The 21690-nt window shown below is 36.5% G+C and overlaps 1 protein-coding gene across 4 annotated transcripts in view; it reads right to left on the minus strand.

Annotated features, from left to right (window-relative positions):
* The window catches only part of CERT1 (ceramide transporter 1), a 125670-nt gene that overhangs the window by 14376 nt on the left and 89604 nt on the right, over positions 1–21690 (minus strand). For 2 of the 4 annotated variants that reach the window (XM_065873446.1, XM_065873445.1), the window contains 4 exons: positions 11835–11921; positions 9648–9740; positions 9064–9141; positions 2701–2796 (listed from right to left, as the gene is read on the minus strand). In XM_065873446.1, the coding sequence (XP_065729518.1) occupies positions 2701–2796; positions 9064–9141; positions 9648–9740; positions 11835–11921 (354 nt within the window). The remainder of the gene's footprint in view (positions 1–2700; positions 2797–9063; positions 9142–9647; positions 9741–11834; positions 11922–21690) is intronic. The other 2 variants (XM_065873448.1, XM_065873447.1) reach the window with 1 other exon arrangement.

The raw sequence follows: 21690 nt of genomic DNA on the forward strand, positions 1-21690 counted from the left end.
AGTTCTTTTGAAAAATGAATAAACCAGCTCTCAATTTATGGAGTGCCTATGGTGCCAAACACTGTGAGGCATTTCACATTATTTTTCTTTTACAATCTCTCTCTCCAAAGTACCTTTCCTTACATACTTATTCATGCTATGGGGACTGATATTTTCCCAGTCATGGGAACTCTAGACTTTTGATTCCTTCCCTCACATTTCATGTAGCTATTAAGCTCATTACTAATCTTCTATAAGACATCCATAGTAGATGGATGTAGAAAAGTAGACTTTTCTACTATTGGATACTTTTTTTAAAATTTTTATTTTATTTATTTTATTTTTGGCTGCGTTGGGTCTTTGTTGCTGTGTGTGGGCTTTCTCTAGCTGCAGCGAACGGGGCTACTCTTTGTTGCAGTGCGTGGACTTCTCATTGTCGTGGCTTCTCTTGTTGTGGAGTGTGGGCTCAGCAGTTGTGGTGCATGGGCTTAGTTGCTCTGGGGCATGTGGGATCTTCCTGGACCAGAGCTCGAACATGTGTCTCCTGCACTGGCAGGCGGATTCTTAAACACTGTGCCACCAAGGAAGCCCTGGATACTTTTTTTAGGTAAGCTTTAATGACCTCATACCTGACTCTCTGAAGTGGTTTTCTTGGTCTCTAGTTTCATCCCTATCAGCCTAGTCCTCCAAAAATGTTACTTTGTGTACAATGGCTAGCCTACTGCTACAGACAACAGAAAATTCTGTTTAGTAGGTTATTTAATACTCCCCATAATCCAGCCCCAATTTCTCTCTCTCTAAAGTTGTAGGAGAACTTTTTCTCTACCACTCATTCCACGTGGAAGACCATCATCTAGACTATCACTCCTGGTTTCTCTTCACCCTTTCACTTCCTCCTCCTTGGGGGGAAATGGGGACATCTGAATGGTGAGCACAGAAGGAAGACTAGGCAGGCCTGGCTCAACCCCTCCTCCTGTGGACAGGATGTATGCTGGTCTGCTTTTGGGGCTTGCTCTTGTGGGGGAAGGCCTGGGACTTTCCAGCTATGCCAGAAATATTATGTTTAGGGGACTTCCCTGGTGGCCCAGTGGTTAAGAATCCACCTTTCAATGCAGGGGACATGGGTTCGATCCCTGGTGGGGAACTAAGATCCCACATGCCATGCACTGTAACTACTGAGCCCCCAAGCTTCAACCAGAGAGCCCATGTGCCACAACTACAGAGCCCACGTGCTCTGGAGCCCGTGTGCCACAACTAGAGAGAAGCCCACGCACTGCAATGAAAGATCCCGCGTGCTGCAACAAAGATCCCATATGCCGCAACTAAGACCCGACACAGACAAAAATAAATAAATAAAATAGTTTTTAGAAGTACTATGTTTAATTCTGGGGTAACATATTAGCAAGACCTCATGGCACCTGGTCTTCATGCTCTCCAATCAGCTTATTAGAATTATAACTAACATTTTGGTATCTCATTTGCCTATCTCCTCTATCTTATTTCTTAATTTCTTCCATATTCAGGAGGAGAGGAAATCCCAACATCTAATATTGTATCTCATTTGCTAGAATAATTCTGGTCAAAAGTCTATACAAAACTGAATACAAAATTTGCTTTGAAGTTTTAGCTCATGTTATATTTCTTTTCTAAAATGCCCTCACCTCACCTTTGTCATAACTTGTTTCCATTTCTAGACATAGTTCAAATGCTCCTCAGTGTAAAACAATCTGTCTCAAATCAGAGATCTCTTTCTTTTCCAATTTTTCTCCACTATTCACCTGTACTTTTCACTCACTGTTATCCAATGAAGCTAATTTTTTTTTTTTTTGCGGTACGCGGCCTCTCACTGTTGTGGCCTCTCCTGTTGCGGAGCACAGGCTCAGACATGCAGGCTCAGCGGCCATGGCTCACAGGCCCAGCTGCTCTGCGGCATGTGGGATCTTCCCGGACCGGGGCACGAACCCGTGTCCCCTGCATCGGCAGGCGGACTCATCTTCCCAGACCAGGGCACAAACCCGTGTCCCCTGCATCGGCAGGCAGACTCTCAACCACTACGCCACCAGGGAAGCCCTAAGTAATCTTTTAAATGTCAATGTCCTCTTTCTCCAACCAAAGTTTCAGCTTGCAGGGAGTCTTACTAAACATCTCTTTATTGTTAGCATAGCACCTTGGGCATGAGGTAATCCAAAGTTCAATGCTGCTGCTGCTGCTTTTCAACCCAGCTCTCAATCTCTTGTTCCTTGCGCTTACTGTCTTCTGTGTTTAGGGATGTGAGCAAGATTAGCTAACCAATGTCCAAATATCAAAAAAAGATGCAGTGAGAGAAAGACCAGGAAGTGAGGTACAGACCAAAGAGGGAAAAAAGTGACATCTGGGCACAACATTTAGTATATTAAAAGAGACAAATATCCGAAGAGAGAGACATCAGCTAATTATGACCTGTTCATACTGAAACCCCCAAACTATTTTCTCCATGGCCTAGGTAAAACAGAATGACCTGTGCACAGATTTATATTATGATCATAAAGAAATTATGTAAAAGCTAAACCAGGGAAGCAAAAGGACATTTTATTTCTCAATATTTAGTGCTTCTTTGATCACATGTAATAATTTATTTAAAAAAAAATTTTAAATGCTATCTTACTTATATCAATAGTAATAATATAGTATGATTGCAACAGGGCTGCAATTAGCAACCTACAACAATACACTGGGAATTACCTTCATTTCTCCTTCTTCTACAACCAACTGCCAATTGGCATCTCCACCTACATCCTGTAATGAGTAAGTCATGTGGTTCTGCACCATCTCTTCAACCTTAAAAAGAAAAATAGAGCCATAAGAATCCTCCTCCAATTAATAGCTATGTCATAATCTCTAAAACAGAATGGTATTCAGTTTACTTCAGCTCAGAAATGATGTTCTTAGAAAGCTAAGCAACCAAATGCACAAAGGTTAGTAGGTTTTATAGTGTTGAAGAGTTTTAGTCCACATTCCAGATATCATATCCAGGTTAATGACAGGAAGGAGAAATGCGGGGAAGGAAGGTGCTTCACTCTAATAACATATTGGCCTAATGCGCATCAAGTGACCAAAAAAAAAATTATTCCTTCATCATAAAATGCATCCTTACAGAGATAGTGTTTTAAAGCATAAAATCATGGAACATTAAGGGTAAAAGGGGCACAAAGAGATGACCTAGTCCAATGTTCCTATATTTAAGACTATATAGAGATATTAGAAAGCTCGTTATTTGTCAAGACTTCTCTATAAAAAGGTAAGAAGATTTTTGTTATTTCACTGATAAGCTCCTCTTTTATCATGAATATAAGCCAACTTAAAAAATAACCAATCCCTCTACATATTTGATTCCAATTTCATTGGTCTAAACTCTTTTAGGGACAATGCTAATAATCATACACACAAAGATTTGCAAATTATCACCTTTTATTAATAGTTCATTCTTTCTAAATTTCTAACTAAATTTCTTACTAAATTTCTTTTACTAAATTTAAATTGCAACCTCTGCTTTTAACTATCAAATTACCCCTACCCATCTTTTATAAGCAAATAAGGTCAAAAAGTTCACACTCCCACAATCCTCAATCAGATTTATTGGTAAGATTTCATTTAAGTGTTCTTTGGAAACCTTCCTATTATGAAACATATTTTTAAACAGAACTGAAGTGACAGAAAGATCATCTCTGAAGGAACTGGCACCTTTACCATCTACACATAGACACTTAGTTTCTAAGTTCTATTTTCTAAACTTTTACTCATAATTTTGTTTTACCTAGTAATATTATTAAGAGAAGGCAGAAAAGAGTTGAAAAATATGCATATTATATACTTCAATTTTAAGATTTATTCCTAAGTTTAATTACTTACTTTACATAAAGTCTATTGCATTTGTCAGGGAAACATAAGAACCAGGTTTACATGTGTTTTGAAATAAATACATGAATGCTTTGGGGGCAGAGATCTGAAAATTATTCACCCTGGGGATATAATTTTTCTACACAAAAGGATGTTATCAATATGTTATTGTGATGTGTAAACCAAGTTTTCTGGATTTCAGAATGCAATTTTGGTTACTGAAAGTAGTTATGGCTTTAAGTATCTCTTTAATTGGCAATGATCACCAGAAAAGTTTTTGATAAAATGATTATGAGGAAATTCTACAATCTAGTTTCGTACTAAATAAACATTACATAATATATTATTTCTTTATTCATAACCTTTAATGTGAATGGTGCTGGGTTAGAGACTTGAAAGAAATTTTAAAACATGACTACTAGTACCTCTATAATTTTATAAAGCCTTAATTAGAAAACATAACTTCAGAGGCTGACTGGAAAAAACCTTTGTGCCTCTAAAATTTTGAAATCTGCTTTGAGAGGGTAAGGATGACTAATATAGGACTCCAAGTTACAAATAATACATACAAAACGTATTTTATTACCAAAAGACGAAGAACAAAGAAGTCCCAGTTAGTATGCATAAATAAAGCCTCAACAGTAGCGCTGGCTTGATTCATTTGTCTGTGTCACATCATGATTGGGAAAAGTTTTTTTATGATTTTTAGATCCCAAGATCTTAAAAAAATCTTCAGATCTGAATACGTATGTACTTTTAGGTACGACACTGGAGTTAAGAACACCCATATTTATTATGAGATTAGAGGCAGAAAGAAATGTTTCCCCCAAATAGGCCCTACTTTAAATGGATTACTTGTGAAAGAAGAATGTTAAGGATTTTATTCTGCTAAAAAACAAAGAGAGTTCTGTATAAAAAACCTTTAGTGCCATTTAGCTCTTTTGTTGAAAAATATTGCAGGTAATTGTGTTTCTGTTTAGGAGATTATTCCTCAATTAGTTATTTCAAGTGTTTGAAAAACGAGGTGTTTTTGATTTATGCTTCAGTGCAAATAGAAACCAGATTCCACAAATATAAATTGATATAAGGTAACTTAAGTTTGAAACAATGTACAGTAAATGCATTCAACATTGTCTTTCTAGATAGATGAAAGAATGGTTACCACTGCATCTATGGAAAAGTTTTGCCTTTTGTCCTCATTTATTTCCTTAAGAGGGCTTGAAAAAGTCCAACAGAGAAACAAACAAGATGTATTCAGTACTGTGCTCCTAGGAAATTAATGAAACTATCGAAGTACCCAATTACTGTACTAACCATGTCTGCAAAGCCTTCATCAAGGAATCTTTATCCATTATGGTATATTCCCTGAGGTAATAACATTAAGGTTAAAAAGAAAGATGATACTGGTAAAATTTCACTATTATGAATTTTATGTTAAAATATGCAGTCGCCAATGTTTCTATAGGGGCAATGACCTGGACACATGTGACCACACTCACATTTCAGATATAAACCTAAAGATGCTCCATTTACTGTTTTCAGTTACGACTCTACATCGAAAATAAGTGGGAAACTAGGGACCATTAATTGGATGACAAGAATAAACATATGCCAAATTTTCTACCTTATCAGGTTCAAATTTTGATTACTAGAAAATGTTACTAGAAACATCTATCACTTAAAAAAAAAAGGCTGAATTTTACACTAAGCATAATTTCAGGAATCATGCCCTTGATTTTTCTGCACCTTACATACAGCATCCTCATACCAAATGAACTATGAAAAAACTGAAGACAAAACAGATTTGAAATAGAAGGTGATGGCACTCCAATTCTTACCTTTTCTTTCACTTCACATTTGAATCACTCAGTATGCCATTTTAGGAGGCTAGATCTAATTGGATCTTTCTAATATTATTAATATAGAAACTTTAATAGAAAAATGTCCTTTGATGGTACAACAAAATTGTATTGAACAAAAGTCTCAGAAGGGCTCAAACAGAGCTTGGATCTCTTTTTCTTACCCATGTGAAAGGAATACAACTATGCTTATTGTTACAGAGTCATAAAGGGATCTGTTGGATTCAATAATTTATTAATAACAAATTAACAGTGTACTGTTAACCCAAAAGAAAAGTGGTCAAGGACATGAATAGCCAATTCACTGAAAAATGCAATTAGCCGAGAAGAAAAATAACACTTTTATTCTATCAGATTGGCAAATATTAACTGAATAATAATATTCAGCGTCAGTATAGCAAAAGAAAACTGACCTGGGAGTGTAGCTGGTTCAACTTTTCTAATGAACAGTTTGGCAATAAGAATAAAAAACTTGGGTGTGTGCATGGCCTTTGTCCTAAAAATTCTACTTCTAGAAATATATTCTAAGGAAATAATTGGATAAGTGTACAAAGATGTACATACAAGGATGCTGTATTTACAAGGACGCCCATGTAGCACTATTTATTAAATAACAGAGACTAACTGAAAATAAACTAAGTGTTCAATATTAGGTGAGTAGGTAAATCTAGTAATCATATCCATACAAGGAGATCTAGACCTATATTTACTGATGGGAACATGGGCCTAATTATATGTGTGCTTTAAAAAAACAAAACAGCTAGTTACAAAACAGTATATATAGAATTACCTACTTTGGTAGAAAAAAACAATTACTAAGGTGTGTGTAATCAATATGTGACTGATTTTATTTAATTTACATATATGTGGAAAAAGGATATGCATAAGAATATTAATAGTGATCTAGTAATTTTATTTACTTTCTAGTTCAGCTAAATTAGCATTCTATTACTTATACTGGTACAATAAAAAAGGGAGGGGTAAAATAAATAATTACCACAACAATGATGTTACTATGCACAAAAGTGGGAAAAAGCTTTACGCAGAATTGTTTTTGCAATGGTGATGCTCATCATATATTAACCCACAGATGTACTACCCACCCTTTGATTTTCTTTTTTTCTTTCCCCCAACTAAGGATGCTTTTTATTTCCCTTTGATTTTTGAGGTGACATCTTTAGGTGGTAACTGTTATAGAAATAAATGTGGCCAAGAAGATCCATTTATAAATCTAAGTCCTTCCTACTTTCTATACACTTTCATTGAGAGCTACTTCATTTCCAACATCTGTCCATCAGACAGATACAGATTCACGTGTTGCTAGTAATTTCCTAGTAGAGTCACATATTTTATTTGAAGTTATTTTCAGGGAATCTCTCAGTTCTACATTTAAGTATCTTACTCAAGCAGGACTATGACCATTATTTCAACAAGAACAAAACAGTCATGAGCCAAGACTTATAAGTAGATAGCAAAGCCAAATTAATCAACAGTTAACTGCCAGAGCCCAAGTCTGCTAATGACAACAAATACTTTAGCAAGGAAAATAAATACTTGAAGACCTCAATGCTGTTTTCCTTCATTTCCTCTTCTGGAATATAAAACAGTAGAATAATCAAAAGTTTAAAAACAGAATCGGATCAATAACAAACATCATACATTAGAAAAAAAATACTAGAAAGATTTTTGTCAACTTATACACAAAAGTTACACAAAAAATTAGGTAAAGAAGCTACAATTTGACAGTCTTATAAAAATGTGGACACCTGCTTCTCAGTGATAGTTCACCTGTATTCAAAAGCTTTTTAGCTGTTTTATATATCTCTATAGCTAAGGCCCAGGTCTGGGTTCTGAAGCCCTAAATCTTAGGCACCTATCAGCGGCTCAAATTCTTTTCTTGCTCTCATTACATTTTAAAAAATTTATAGCCTGTATATTTCTATATTTTAAGGGAAAATGGTGACCAGTACTGATGTCTTTTAGTCTGTTAATTTATTATTTTAATGCAAGGTGGAGCTTAATTAAGAATAAACCAAAGTCTCCCAATATAATCTAGTTTGGTCAATGATTTATTGTGAGTATAAGTCACTATTTTAAAAGCATACATAAATGAATGAGCAATAGGTAAGAAATATTGTAATAAATCTGGCTACGGGTAATTTCTGATGAGGAACTGATGCATCTCTTTCCCAAAATTGTTCAAGGAAAAAAAAACTACAAAAGTCAGAAAAAAATTTAAGTCTTAAACTTAATTTTCTTATTTATTACATAGTTGAAAACTAATGTAAATTTTATTTGTATGCCTGTTTTAAACTGACTTAAAAATTGTTTTATTGGAACACTCTGATAGAGAAAAAATAATGTAGATAATTTTGATTAGCTCAAAGAAATAATATTATAATGATAAAAGCTCACTTACTGAGCACTTACTACATGCTAGGTTCTAGCTCTATCACATTCCTAGCTAGATGACAGAAGCAAAGCACAGAGGAGTTAGAAAAGTTGTCAAACATCATGCAGGAAACCGGATTTAAACTTGGTCATTTTGACTACACAGCTCAGGTTCTTAAGATACTATGACATATTGCAATCCAAGAAAATGCAAACACCATAAAAATACAAAGTTGAATGGCAAATATGTGAAGATTAAAAAAAATTTTTTAACCTAATGCTGATGCTAAAAAAATATTCCTCCATTGATACTCTGATTTTATTATGAGGGCAGAGACTGCAAGCATCCAGCTTCCTGTCCTAAATTCCTAACCCGTGCTGATACTAAATAATTTAAAATCAATTTCCATAGATTTATCATATGGACTGGAATACTCATTTCCAGGGATAATTTGCCAAAGCAAAACGCAACCTGTTCAATGAAGCTTAGTATAATGGTAATGAGACAAATTTTACTTAAAAAATTATTTCCCTGTTGAAAATATTATGAGATATTTTAAATTAGGTTAGAAGTAAGGCTTTAATGCTTTAATGCTATAACATATCCTACAGACCATGTCCACAAAAGTTGCTGAATCCTGTCTGAAGAAACAGATATCACAGGATAGTTAAAAACCAGGTACCTTCTATTCGTTTCAATTCAATTTGAAATCTTTCAGGAGTATCTCCTATATGGCGAAATTCCAAGCTATTCACAATAGAGGATACAAAGGGCACATGCAAGCCTGACAGAGGAACTATTTAGCAGATAAGGAAGGCTTTCTTTAATGCTTGATGTTACTATTTAAAATTCAAAACCAAAACAAGTGGCCTAACCAAAAGATTTCTAGGAACTGGGAAAGCAGGCTGAAATATAGCAAAGAAAGTCTCAAGTCCACTCTATACATTCATACAGTACCTGGGAGCTGAATCTGTGAACATCGTCAGAGGCACTGACTAGATCAATGGAAGACATGGAGGAAGAGCGACTATAGGGCTACCAGAGACAGACAAAGAAAAAACCAAGTAATCAGAACAAAGGCACAACAGAGCATTCAGTACCAACTTCCAAACACAAGATAAAGAAAGAGAGAACAAAGCACTATATGAAACAAGCTCAGCAGCAAGTGCTGACTTCATGCACCTATTATGTGTTATGCTCCAAAATCGAATGCAGTGTTTCCAATACTACAAAATAATACCACTTAACCCCAAAAGAAAAAGCGATCTAATATCACTGGCTATGCTTCTGGTTAACTATTTTGGACAAGCCACTCCCTATTCCCCCACCCTTCTTTCCCCCTTAAATAAAAAAGAAAGAACATTATGTTCAGAAGATTTCTAACAGTTCTGGAGGATGTATATGGAAGAAAACATGTAATACCAAAAAATCTCATTACTTAAATTCAAGAAAAGGAAAAAGACTTTATATAACAGGATAGTTTCGTCAGCAGTGAAGAAAAATATAGCATATACTTTTAGTAAACTGTGACATTAGCTTACCTTTTGGACAAATCTATGAGTCCCCACAGAAGAAAAGGCATCTCCAGATGGCATTGAAGTAGGCCAATGTAACCTGACCTTTTCACTCTGTGACTAAGAAAACATATAATGTTAAATGGGAAGGTTTCGAAGTGTATGTTGCAGCTTAAGAATGGATAATATAACATTTAATTACTGAACACTTTAGTTCTTATAAATATTTGAATTATGAAGTTACTCTAAAGATACAAAGATACAAGCCTTGCCAAATCTTGACACTTCATGTATCCCAATTTTCTTCTTTTGGATTCCGTAGACACTACCAAGGATTAGTTCTTTTATTTTTGCTCCCGGTCAGAATTTCCAATACCAGCACGGCACCATTTACCATGAATCAACCTTAACACTGCTACCAAAATAATTTTCTTATCCAAACTCTGGCCAAATTATTCCAATCATTCCACATCATCAGGGCCTTGGAGGGCTGTATTATTTGAACCAATAATCATTGTTTGCTTCAGTTATGTTCAAAAGAACATATCATGTATAGCTTTGTCTCCTTTCCATGAAGGTAATCTGCCTTCATCCCATCACCTCACTCTTGTTAAGCTGCCACTTAACCTCTTGCCTCCTTCTCAGCTTGCCTAGTTTCTTCTCACTTGTTCAATAAATATTTACTAAATATACTGTACCAGAAACTATGCTGTATTGTGTGTGTGATTATCTTTGTCATATCAACGTGCCTGGCTCTTAGGCAAATAAAATCATGGTCTGTTTAATGACTTGTTTTTATCTACTAGAGTGTCAGGAATAGACTGATATTTATAAGTTGATCGCCCTGTGAATATTTCTTTTTTCTAAAGCATACAGAAGTTTTTATTGATTCTCTTCAACTCCAACTCAACCACCATATTGATACTCAGTGGAGGAGCATTTTAGAACCAGAAGGGATGACCTGAATCATCTTGTCCAACTCCTTGTTTCACAGATTAGAAAACCAAGGCCCAGAGGATTTAAGTGATACGTTTAGAGCTACACAGTTACTGGCAAAACTAAGACTAACTTGTCTTGACCTCACAGTTTGCTATTCTTCACGAAATAACACATCTTAGATTAAAACAAAAGCGAAAACACAGTGAAGGGGGAAAAAAAAAAACCCACCCAAAACACCCTAAAAAACCAAATACAATGATGCTATTTCAGATATTTTTGGCATCCAAAACTAGACCTTATTTAGGAACTGAAAGTTCTATTGAGTGCTGTGTAGCATCTTTTGGGTATAAAAAATGAGCAATAAGCTTTTATAAATTAATGTGACAAACTTTTCATCACTGATAAAAAACAGGGGAAAAATAAGCATGAAAAGCAAACAGCCACTATTGCAGATGACTTACCCTCGGATAGATAGATCAGTAAATGGGCATAATAGCCATGACTGCCCTAGCAATCAGAGGGAATAAACAAGCCAATTCTTCTATGCAAGTTAATTTGTAGTATAAAACTGATACACATATGATTTACTTGCAAGATGCTTAAAGTCTTGAGAAGAATAACTAAAATTCATCTTTAAGTACCATCTAGTGGTAATATATGGTAACTGCATTGTTGCAGAATTAAAGGTAAAGGATCAAATTAATCTTGAAACTAGAGTTAAAGGATTTTAGAAATGCCTTCCTTCAATTTCCACAGAAGGAGCTGGGTATAACTGCTGTGAATTTAATGATGAAAAAACACTGAGCAAAGTTAAAAGTGAGGAAGTAATTAAGGTGAAGGTAGTGAAAGCAATAAATGGGTTAATAATAAAAACTGAACGGTACTAACATAGAAGAAAAATAAATTCTTGGTCATCTTCCTTTTGAATTCACATGGCACTTGGTGGTGAAGAGAAATTCAAAGAGACTGTTTTACTCAGAGCAAATATATACTTTGTATTAACAGAATGATAATAGGTTGGATACTTCAAGGGGAACAGGCAGAATATTTCCATTTAATTTCATGTTAATTATGCATATTTGCTTTAAACAATCATTAGTCTTCTTTGTATTGCTTGGAAATTGGTCAATAAAGTGACTTATAAAGATTCTTCTACATTTGTGACTCACTGTAGACAAGAGTTCATTTTTAGGTTATTAGGATCATGATTTCAAATTCTATTTATATGAATAACATACATCAAGGATTTTAAATAATTTTTAATAATATACATACCTGTTCTTCTATTTTATCTTGTCTGTCAAGAGCAGCTTCAACAGCATCAAAGAACTCTTCCTCATTAATCAAACTGTTTGGGCCTTCCTATTCAGACATACAGGGAAAAAAAAAGCTGTTGATTCAAGCAAATAGAAAACACTGATAACCCTGGCATTAACTCTAGGAGAAAGTTGAAAAGTGAGCTGACAAACATTTCTGAACCAGTTAGTACACTAGGTAATATTATCACAAAGATGAACAACATATTGCTCTGTGCAAAAGCAGTGCACAGAGTGTTACAATTAATTCACTCACTCAGTACTCAAATACTTACTGTATATTGACCGACACTGTGTTAGGGCAATAATCTAGAGCAGGGGGTTGGTGAACTATGGCCTGTGGGTCAATTCTAGTCTACTGCCTACTTTCAGAATGGGCTTTAAGCTCAGAATTTCATTTTTAAATGGCTGGGAAACAATAACAACATTTCATGGGGAATTCCCTGGCGGTCCAGTGCTTAGGACTCTGCGCTTTCACTGCTGAGGGCCCGGGTTCAATTCCTGGTCAGGGAACTAAGATCCTACAAGCTGAGTGGCATGGCCAAAAAAAAAAAAAAAATCATGACATGTGGGAATTATATGAATTTTAAATAAAGCTTTATTGGAATATAATCATGTTCATTCATGTATTGTTTATATCTGTTTTCATGGTACAGTGGCAGAGCTGAGTACCTGTGACTTGAGGACTTATCGACGGAAACCATATAAAATTGCAGGAAGGTTTTAAGTACAAAGTTGCAGATCTATAGCCAATGAGAAGTACAGATAGGGCTTCTGAGGGGAACCTTCCTATAAGCAAAGACAATAATATCATAGAGAAAAAAAAGTTGAACTGATGCTTGAAAGCCTGCTTATAATGGTACAGCAGTGGTTCTCAATCGCTTGGGGAACTGCCTGGGGAATCTGTTAAAATGAAAATTCCCAGGCCCCCATTCGCAGAAATTACTTTTCAGTAGGTCTTGGGTGGAACCAGGAATATGTGTGTTTAATAAGTCCTCCAAGTAGTTCTAATCCAAGTAGAACCTCAGCTGTATCAGAAGATAAAAATATAAAGAATAATAGCAAAATGGAAACAAGCAAGCTATGTGTGTATCTTGCTGTGTTAAAACAAATTTAAGTGGACTATAAGTGGAACAATAGCTTTGTTGGGGCCCAAAGTAGACTACCCCAAAATGTGCCTCAGTGGCACATTGATTATTTTGAATTAAGGTTACTCAAGAGATGGCCAGTGCAAGAGGGACACTCTGACACTCCTGTCTCCCTGAAAGCAGGAAACAAATCTCATGTGAAATGTGTATTCCCTGCATCTGGAGGTAGGACAACATTATTGTCAAAGATAGGGAATCTGGTCTGAGAAGCAGGAAACCTATATAAACAAATCTTGTTACATTTTAAATTTACTACTCCAAGTCCAAACTCTGTTTAGATTCTTCACTAATTGGGCACCCCAAACCTAAGTTTCTTTGCCCTCGCAACTTTGTTGTTTCTTTGTTGAGAGTAAAAAACCTGCCTGCTTTGGCCACTGTTTTGGTCCCATTTCTGTGGGACCCACACACACATGAATTAAAATTTGTTTTTCTCCTATTAATCTATCTTGTGTCCATTTTATTATTAGTCCAGCCACAAGAACTCAAGAGGGGCAGAGGGGGAAATATCCCTCTCTACAGCAGCTTCATATTACTATTAAACTTGAGGCAGGAGATAGATGGGCCCCTGGGGCAAACAGCTGGAGTTTGTTCTCTGTGGATACTCTATGATGAAAATAGGAGGAGGAGGCTGGGACCTGCCCAGATAGAAGATAAGAGAACACATATTTCTCATTCTTGAAGTCAGGAGACCTCCCTGACTACACATGCACAGAAAGGCTCCTTGGAGGTCAAAAAGGGAGGGGGCGCCACCCCATAGTAAATGATGCTAACTACCCATAGGCCTCTTCAGTAGAATCCATCTCGGCTAAGAGATGTGCATGCACACATGGGAGGATCCTGAGATATACCAAATACGGACTCTGAACCAGGCAAATCAAAATGATTGGCCAAAGGAAACCGGGAAGAAACGCCCCATATAAGTGATTCAAACTACCACGAGGGCGTGACTCTCTGAGTCTGCCTGTGTCTATCCACACGTACTGTATAATTCTTTTCTTCCTCCTAATAAACACTTTACTTGTTTCACTACTTTCCGTCTTTGTGGGAATTCTTTTCTGCAAAGCTGAAGGGCCAGGGCCTTGTCACTGACCACTGGTCTAGTGGCTAGGATTTGGTGCTCTCACCACCGTAACCCGACCTCAATCTCTGGCTGGGAACCGAAACCCTGCTTCAAGCGTCTGCAAGCTGAGGCCACCTGAGATCAAACTGAAGGCTGAAAAGGCATGCTTGGGTTTAAGTTCCCCCAATTTTTAAGTATACAAAATAAGACACGTAGACAATTGTGGGTCTGTCTGGAATAAATCCCAAGTCGTCACTACTCCATTAAAAAGTATGAAGCAACATCATCCCTGCGCTACCACAACCTGGGGCCTCACAAGAAGAGAGGGAAGAACTATGCTGTAATGCTCCTGTCATTTCACACAGGCATATCGGAAATCTTGATTCAATGTAGTAGTTCTTGTAGAGTTATGGGGATCCCTCAAGTCACTTCAAACCACACACCCCCCACAACTTTTAATTTAACTACAACACACATACAGAACAGTACACATCTTGATGAATTACCATTAAATGAATATAACTGCAGGGGAGCAAAACGTACCACCCCAAAATGTCTCTTTGGCATGTGGATTATTTTGAGCTAAAAACAGTTAAGGCCCAAAAGACTCAGGAAGAAACTTTGACCTTCCCCTCTCACTGCCTAAAAAAATTTTAGATAGAGGGTCTGTTCCTGGAATAGAGCTATCACTAGAGATACCTGCGAAGAATATTGGCTAGGTGTTATGGGGGAAACTCAGCAGGGTCTAGAGACCAGAGCCTACTGTGTGTCCCACTGTTTCTGCATGGCCCAGCAAACATTTGTTTACCAAACATTTGCATTCCCATCTTCCTGTGAATTGTCTTACACCTCTTTTAAGTTCCAAACCACTACGCCCATATTTTCTTTTGTCTTTAGCTGAAGATGGTATTTAAAGTGAGGGTTTCAGTCATTTTATTGAGTTACGCAGTTTTCCTGGATCTCTCCCACATATACATATTATTAAACTTTGATTTTCTGTTAATCTGCCTCATGTCAATTTAATTCTTAGATGAGCCAGAAGAACACAGAAGGGTAGAGGAAAATTTATTCCTCCCTGACATAACCATCTAATGACCAGCTGGATCATGAAAGAGTCCTGAAGGACTCCCTTTATAAAGCCAAAACATTTCAGACACTTAAATGACAGCAGTATCACTTTGGTCTCTGCTGATATGAGAAAAATATAAAATACCCCAAATCTATTCTGAACTCAAACATATTTTCTAATGATTTAAAAATTCTATCGATCATAACCACATCTACTCTTTAAAAAATTGTAATACTCATTCAATCTATTCAATTACATCAGAGTCTCAGGAGTTTACCAATTGGGAACTACAGCGTTAAAAATCTGAGGGAGAACTAAAGTAATTGGAATAGATTTTCCTTTATTAAAAAACTAAAAGAAACACTTTTATCTCCTCACGCTTACCAAAGAAAAGAGCTATTTATTGCTGAATCTATGGGTCACTTCATAGTCTTTATCTACTTGCCCTAATTATTAGCAGCATTTCTTATGTTAATGACTCTCTTTGGAGCCATCTTTCCCCTGCGAGTCTTAATTTCCCGTTCCTCTCTAAGTAAGCACTGACAGGGCAGGCGCCTCCTCTGTCTACCCCTTAAACGTTGAGTGCTCCTTAGGGTTCCACACTTGCTCTCCCTACAGCATTCTTACTCATCTTCTGATGATTCCCAAGTTCATAGCCTGTCCACCTCTCTCCTAAGTGTTAGATCTTTACATCTAATAATGTATAAGATGGAATGTTCAAGTGAATGTTTCAACTCAGATGCACCATGTCTAAAACCTGTTCTTCCCTCATCTCCATATCAATCTATCTAAGGCAGAAACCTGGGCCTGTTCTTGAATCCCTTTTTTCCCTCATTCAGTCACCGCACCCTTCAGTTCTACCTTCCAAATATCTGATTTGTCCATGTAGGCTATCTTCAATTCTCACCTGTAATACTGAAAAAGTCTCCAAGCCCTCAGTCACAACAGTCAACTTCAGTCCACTCTCCTCACTGCAGGAAGTAAGAATGACTTAAACCCATTGCCTGAGGATACTGGTTCTAGCCAGTCTTGCCACTCCCTACTTTTGATTGGCTCTACCCTCCACAGATAAGTGCTTTGCGTTACCCTGCGGCAAAATGCTCTTTTTCTTCTGGTCTCCAAATGTCTTCTTTCTTCTCAGCCCCTATAAGCAAACACTTTACAGGCTATTCACCTGGTTAACAAATACTCAGCTGACTCATTCTTAAGGTTTTAGCTCAGACTTCGTTGCATCTGGAAGCCATCCCTGACTCAATATCTGTGTTCACAGTGTTAAAGTGTTCCATAACATACATTATTCTAATTGCCTGTTAACTACTCTGTGTTCCCATTATGTACGCAGCTAAGGCCCTCAGGCAGGACCCTTGTTTACCTTGTTCCTTGCAATATCACCCATGCCTAGCAGTGTCTTACATTAGTAACATCTTAAGGCACGGATTTAAGATTATAATTTCTGAGGCCACAGATGACAGAAACATTTAAACTTTGTTCAATAACTAGAACATCATGAATGTTTGATAAGGACCAAAACAAAGTCATATTTTGAATTAGTGTCTAAAATCCATGCAAATGTAGTATGAACACAAGTAAATACAGATGGTTCAAAACTCCAAAAGGGAAAAAAGTGTAAAAACAGGCCCTAGCTTATTTAAGAATTACATAACTTGATACTACAGGGATTTGAAATAAAATTCATACTTTATGGCAAGACTAGGAAAATTTAAACGTAAAAATATTTTCTCTGCCCTTTGGCCTCCTCTTTCCCCCCTACTCTGTACTGTATATCTGCATTATGCATCCTGACCAAATCTTCCCCAAGAATACTAGCCCAATCCTAAGGTGCAACATTTTCCTAGCATCAACAAGACAACTCCTTAAAAGATAACCTTCTTTCTTGATCTTGTAAGGGGTCACATGACTTACAACCTTGTTCCTGTAAAACTAGATTGTGTAAACTGTCAATATTACATCATTTGATGTACCGCCCTCTGTCTCAAAAAACTTATATTATTGTGCTTTGACTTCTAATGGGCAGAACAGTTCTCAATTTGGCTCAAATAAAATTTCCATTTCTTTCTCAGATTGACTGATTCATTTTTGTTGACATGCATTTGTTGACATGCATTTGTTGACATGCATTTCTTTCTCAGATTGACTGATTCATTTTTGTTGACATGCATGGTTTAGCTGGCAGGATATCAGAGATACCCACTAGTGAACACCTGGAGTCGACCCAGAGCTAGTGCTCAGTACCAAGCATGGGTCCATTGAGCCCCACCAACTTCTCAGTACTCCTCAGGTGTTCTGGTGAGCTCTCCTAATATCTGGATCTCATTGTTTGAGTAACGATCCTGAAATTTTATTTGAGCTGTTTCACTTAAGGCTTGGAGTCTTAAGGGGCACTGGTGCAGTTCTTGGGCAGGACTTCAGGGATCTGGACAAGGGGCCCAGGGAAACATAGGTGGCTGGGTTTTTGTTAACTTTGGCTTACATTGAAAAAAATGAGTTGATATATGTTCTGAACAAAGCTTTTGCTAGTGAAATGAGAGACTGAATTATTCAGCTCTGAAGAGTAAGGGAGATCCACTACAACCATTAGGTAAATACTGCTCATCCGACGGGGCACAACAGAGGCTGATAACCTAGTGCCCTCAGCACCCATGGCGGTTTTAGACTGTCACAGGGAGAAACTGAGCCATGTACAAGAGTCAAACCAACCCAAGGTTAACTCCTTGGGGCTAGACTCAGAAGCAGCACATATTTGATCTACAACACTGTCCTCAGAAAGCTGTGCAGATCATATCTCATATCCCATATCTGAATTAGGCTATGAAATAATAGGAAATTGTGCCTCAAAGGCCTAACAGCTCCCAGATGGACAGTCACCTATGGGAATACCAGCTGGGTTTATGTATGCTTGCAAGTTCTTAATCGGAACTAAAGGATGTTGTGCCCTGAAATGGTGAGATAGGTTCTTCTGGCACTCCCAAACTGATTTTTTTCAACAGCAGTAAGAGTTTTTCTCTTTTCTAAAATTATATTAGCAGGGAAAAATATTTGTCGGGCTAGCTTCTTAGATCCTTTGAATGGGAAAGTCTACTAAATTGTTAAAATTTTAGAGAGCTCTCATCTTAAATATTGTACCTATTTCAATTGGTATACAGAAGCCCCAAAAGGCTTCAAAATTTCAAAATAGCCTCATTGAAAGATTTGTTGTAGAAAGCTAATAAAAGATTAATGATATAAAAGGTACCTAAAACTTTAACTACTGTTCCCATCTACTAATAATCTCCTGTCTGAATTGCCTTTCTACTCAGAAGATCCTATTAAATGGTTACCTTTAGGAATGGGACTACATGAGGCTTGTAGGCAAGCCTCTTCAGATCAAAGGCTGAACTGAGGGCCACAGTTAAATAATTTCTTAAACCCAGGAAGAATCCTTAAAAGTGTTTATAAACAGATTACCAGGACTTCCCTGGTGGCGCAGTGGTTAAGACTCCACACTCCTAATGCAGGGGACCCAGGTTCAATCCCCGGTCAGGGAACTAGATCCCACATGCATGCTGCAACTAAGAGTTTGCATGCCACAAGTAAAGGAGCCGGTGAGCCACAACTAAGGAGCCCTCGAGCTGCAACTAAGGAGCCCTCGAGCTGCAGCTAAGGAGCCCACCTGCCACAACTAAGAAGCCCGCCTGTCGCAACTAAGACCCGGTGCAACTAACTAATTAAAATTAAAATAATAAATTAATTACCAAGTTGGGAGGTGGGAAGCCAATGGTTTGACTAAACTGACCATAGCTGGTAATTGGAACCTGATAGTAATTTTTTTTTGGAGGGGGGTGATGCTGCTTCTTCCCTAAGCTACATGAGGGAAAGTAAGACATTCCAACAAAGGTGAAGGGGTATGTCAGTCCTTTGAAATCACTGAGGTGGCCACCCAATTCTTTGAGAAAAAAACAAAAACAAAAAACTGTCCTTATTTTACAAATCTAGTCTTTATAGGACCAGAGGTATGGCTCCAGAAATAATCCAAAGCCCACCAATCTTTTTACCACTCCCAAAATGTCCCCTTATTTATCTTAAGAGGCTTGTAAACAGAGAAAAAGAAATTTTTTCTGGCCTTGAGGGAGGGTAAATAACTTGATACTTGACTTGTTAATGACAAATAGAAATCGTAAGTGTCTTCTCATAAATACTAGTAAAAAGGTTTTAGCAATCTAGATAGGTGATCTTGATTTGTTCCATCTGCCAGAAACCCAATTTGAATTCAATCTCTTTTATAACCGAGGGTTTTATATTGTTACACCTGATTCCTGGCTGAAATTTTGGAATGGGCACTATGAGGTCTCTGTGTCTGTTTGTGTGTTTCTTCATATTTACATAGGTGTGTTGTAGATGTGTGGTACTGCAAAAATTAATTTGTAAAAGAGCTCTGTTTAATTGGCTTAAAGGAAATTAAACACTTATATAAATATTCAGAAATACAAAAGAACCTGGCTAGAATGAATTTCAGGCTTATGTGATCTAGGAAATATTCAGTACTGAATTAATATCTGGTATTAAAGTTAGCTTAAGCTTGTTGGTTTAATTAATACAGACATGTCTTTAGAGTCATCAACATTAAGTATAATATTTTTATTGTACCTAGGTATACTAGAAATCAAATAAAACCTTATTATTCTTGTTAGAAAGTTGTTCAGCAAGAAAAAATAACAATACGATGAAACTTTTTAACTCTTTAGGAATAACTGTGTTTTGGGGATGTCTATCTAAAATACTCTTTCCAGATTTTGGTAACTTGAAACTTTAGAGTTGTGCTAAATTAACTTAAATAATGGGAATCCATCGAATACCCAGGTCATTTCCAGCTAAGATACTGGGACATTAATCACTGAGCATAGGTTTCCTTTTTCAAAGAAACTAAGGTTAGTTAGGACTATTAATATGTTTGATGTAACATTAAGACATTTTCTGTAAGAAAGAGAATGTTTTCTAGAACCATAAATATTATTTATAAGCTGGCCAATCTGAAGAATACTAACGGAAAAGACAGTTCATAATTGCTTACTTAGTTTTTGCTAGAAACTATGTTTTAAGGTTAAGAATTATAATATGTGTAACTAAAGCTACTAAAATAATAAGGGAAACATTTCAGGATCCAAGGAAAATGGGAAGTATGTTTTCACTAAAAGAGGGTATAAGGAATGGAAATGCATTTTGTTAAAGGAAAAAAAGGGTAGTTTTGTCTTAGAGCTGGTTGTTTCTGAATGGAAAAGAAAATAAGGGACAAAATAATATGGATACAGAAAGTTGTAAAAGGGTCGAGGAAAAGGAACACTGAGAAAAGAGTTTTGTACGTGGTCAGGATTGGCTAAGATTGAGTTTAGTTAAGAAAATGATTTTTAAAGGTAAAGTGTACAAAACCAGAATTTAGTTTTCTAAGAGCACAAAGTTTTCTTAAAATATCGAGCTGCTTTTGGTAAGAGATTGTGTGACTTTCTTTACCTTTAAGTGATTTATTACCTTTGAGATCTTTTATTGTCACTTTGCTTAAATGAATGGGTATTGTTTCACAGTGACCTATGATCCTATTTAACTAGGTATTTTGAACCTTTTTGATATTTTTGACAAATGTCCCAAAGATCGAATTCTAAATGAAGTTCACTGGACCTCTAGTTAACTTTGAGGTTTTCCAAAGGGTCCCTGGTATGCCTCAAAATATTTGTTTTCTCTCCCTCCCAGAGAGAGGAATATTAAACTAATTAGTCTTATTTGGTAGGTTAAATTACATGGGAAGCATTGTCAAATCTGAGTGGTGATAAAACTTCTCAGGTTATATCATATGGGTAAATGTTATCAATATAGAAATTCTAGAAATTATATAGAACTCCTAAAAATCTGGTATGTCCTAGTAAAATGTTATCAGTCATAATTCTAGTAATTATCTTAAATTGTTGTATGTCATAACAGTAACCAAGTTTATTTGTCAATTGGCATCGTAATCAGGTCTTTAGCCTTGACTTTTTGAATCTTTTATCATTTATGGACAGTTATTATTTTACTCTGAAGTTTTTGCAAAAATGCTTCATCTTGAAGAAGATTCACAGAAAGGACTTTTGGACAAGTATAGGTTTCTGATAACTTTCAGATCATACCACTGAACTGGGTAAGAAATTAAAGACTTCTGATGGAAAACCTGATGGCTTCATAAAACCATTAACTGAAGATTAAGATCAAGGATTAGTCACATAAGACTGTGTGAAATTATGAGTATGGTTATACAATTTTTGTTTTTTGTCTGAAATATTATTTGTTTTTAATCTGTTTTCCAGATATAAAGAAACCTTTAATTCACAACTCTGTATGTAGAACTGAAACATTTATCTTTTCTCTCTACCTGATCCCTTCAGAATCTGTAAACTCTTAGGTTCCTAGCAACTTTCTCAGGTAATAAGGAAGGTCACCTCCTAACAGGTACAGGAATCTCAAGGTATTCAGGAGACTATGAGAAGAGAGAAATTCACCCAAACCTAGCACC

Source organism: Phocoena phocoena, chromosome 3, assembly GCF_963924675.1.
Source record: "Phocoena phocoena chromosome 3, mPhoPho1.1, whole genome shotgun sequence".
In the NCBI taxonomy this organism is placed as follows: Eukaryota; Metazoa; Chordata; class Mammalia; order Artiodactyla; family Phocoenidae; genus Phocoena; species Phocoena phocoena.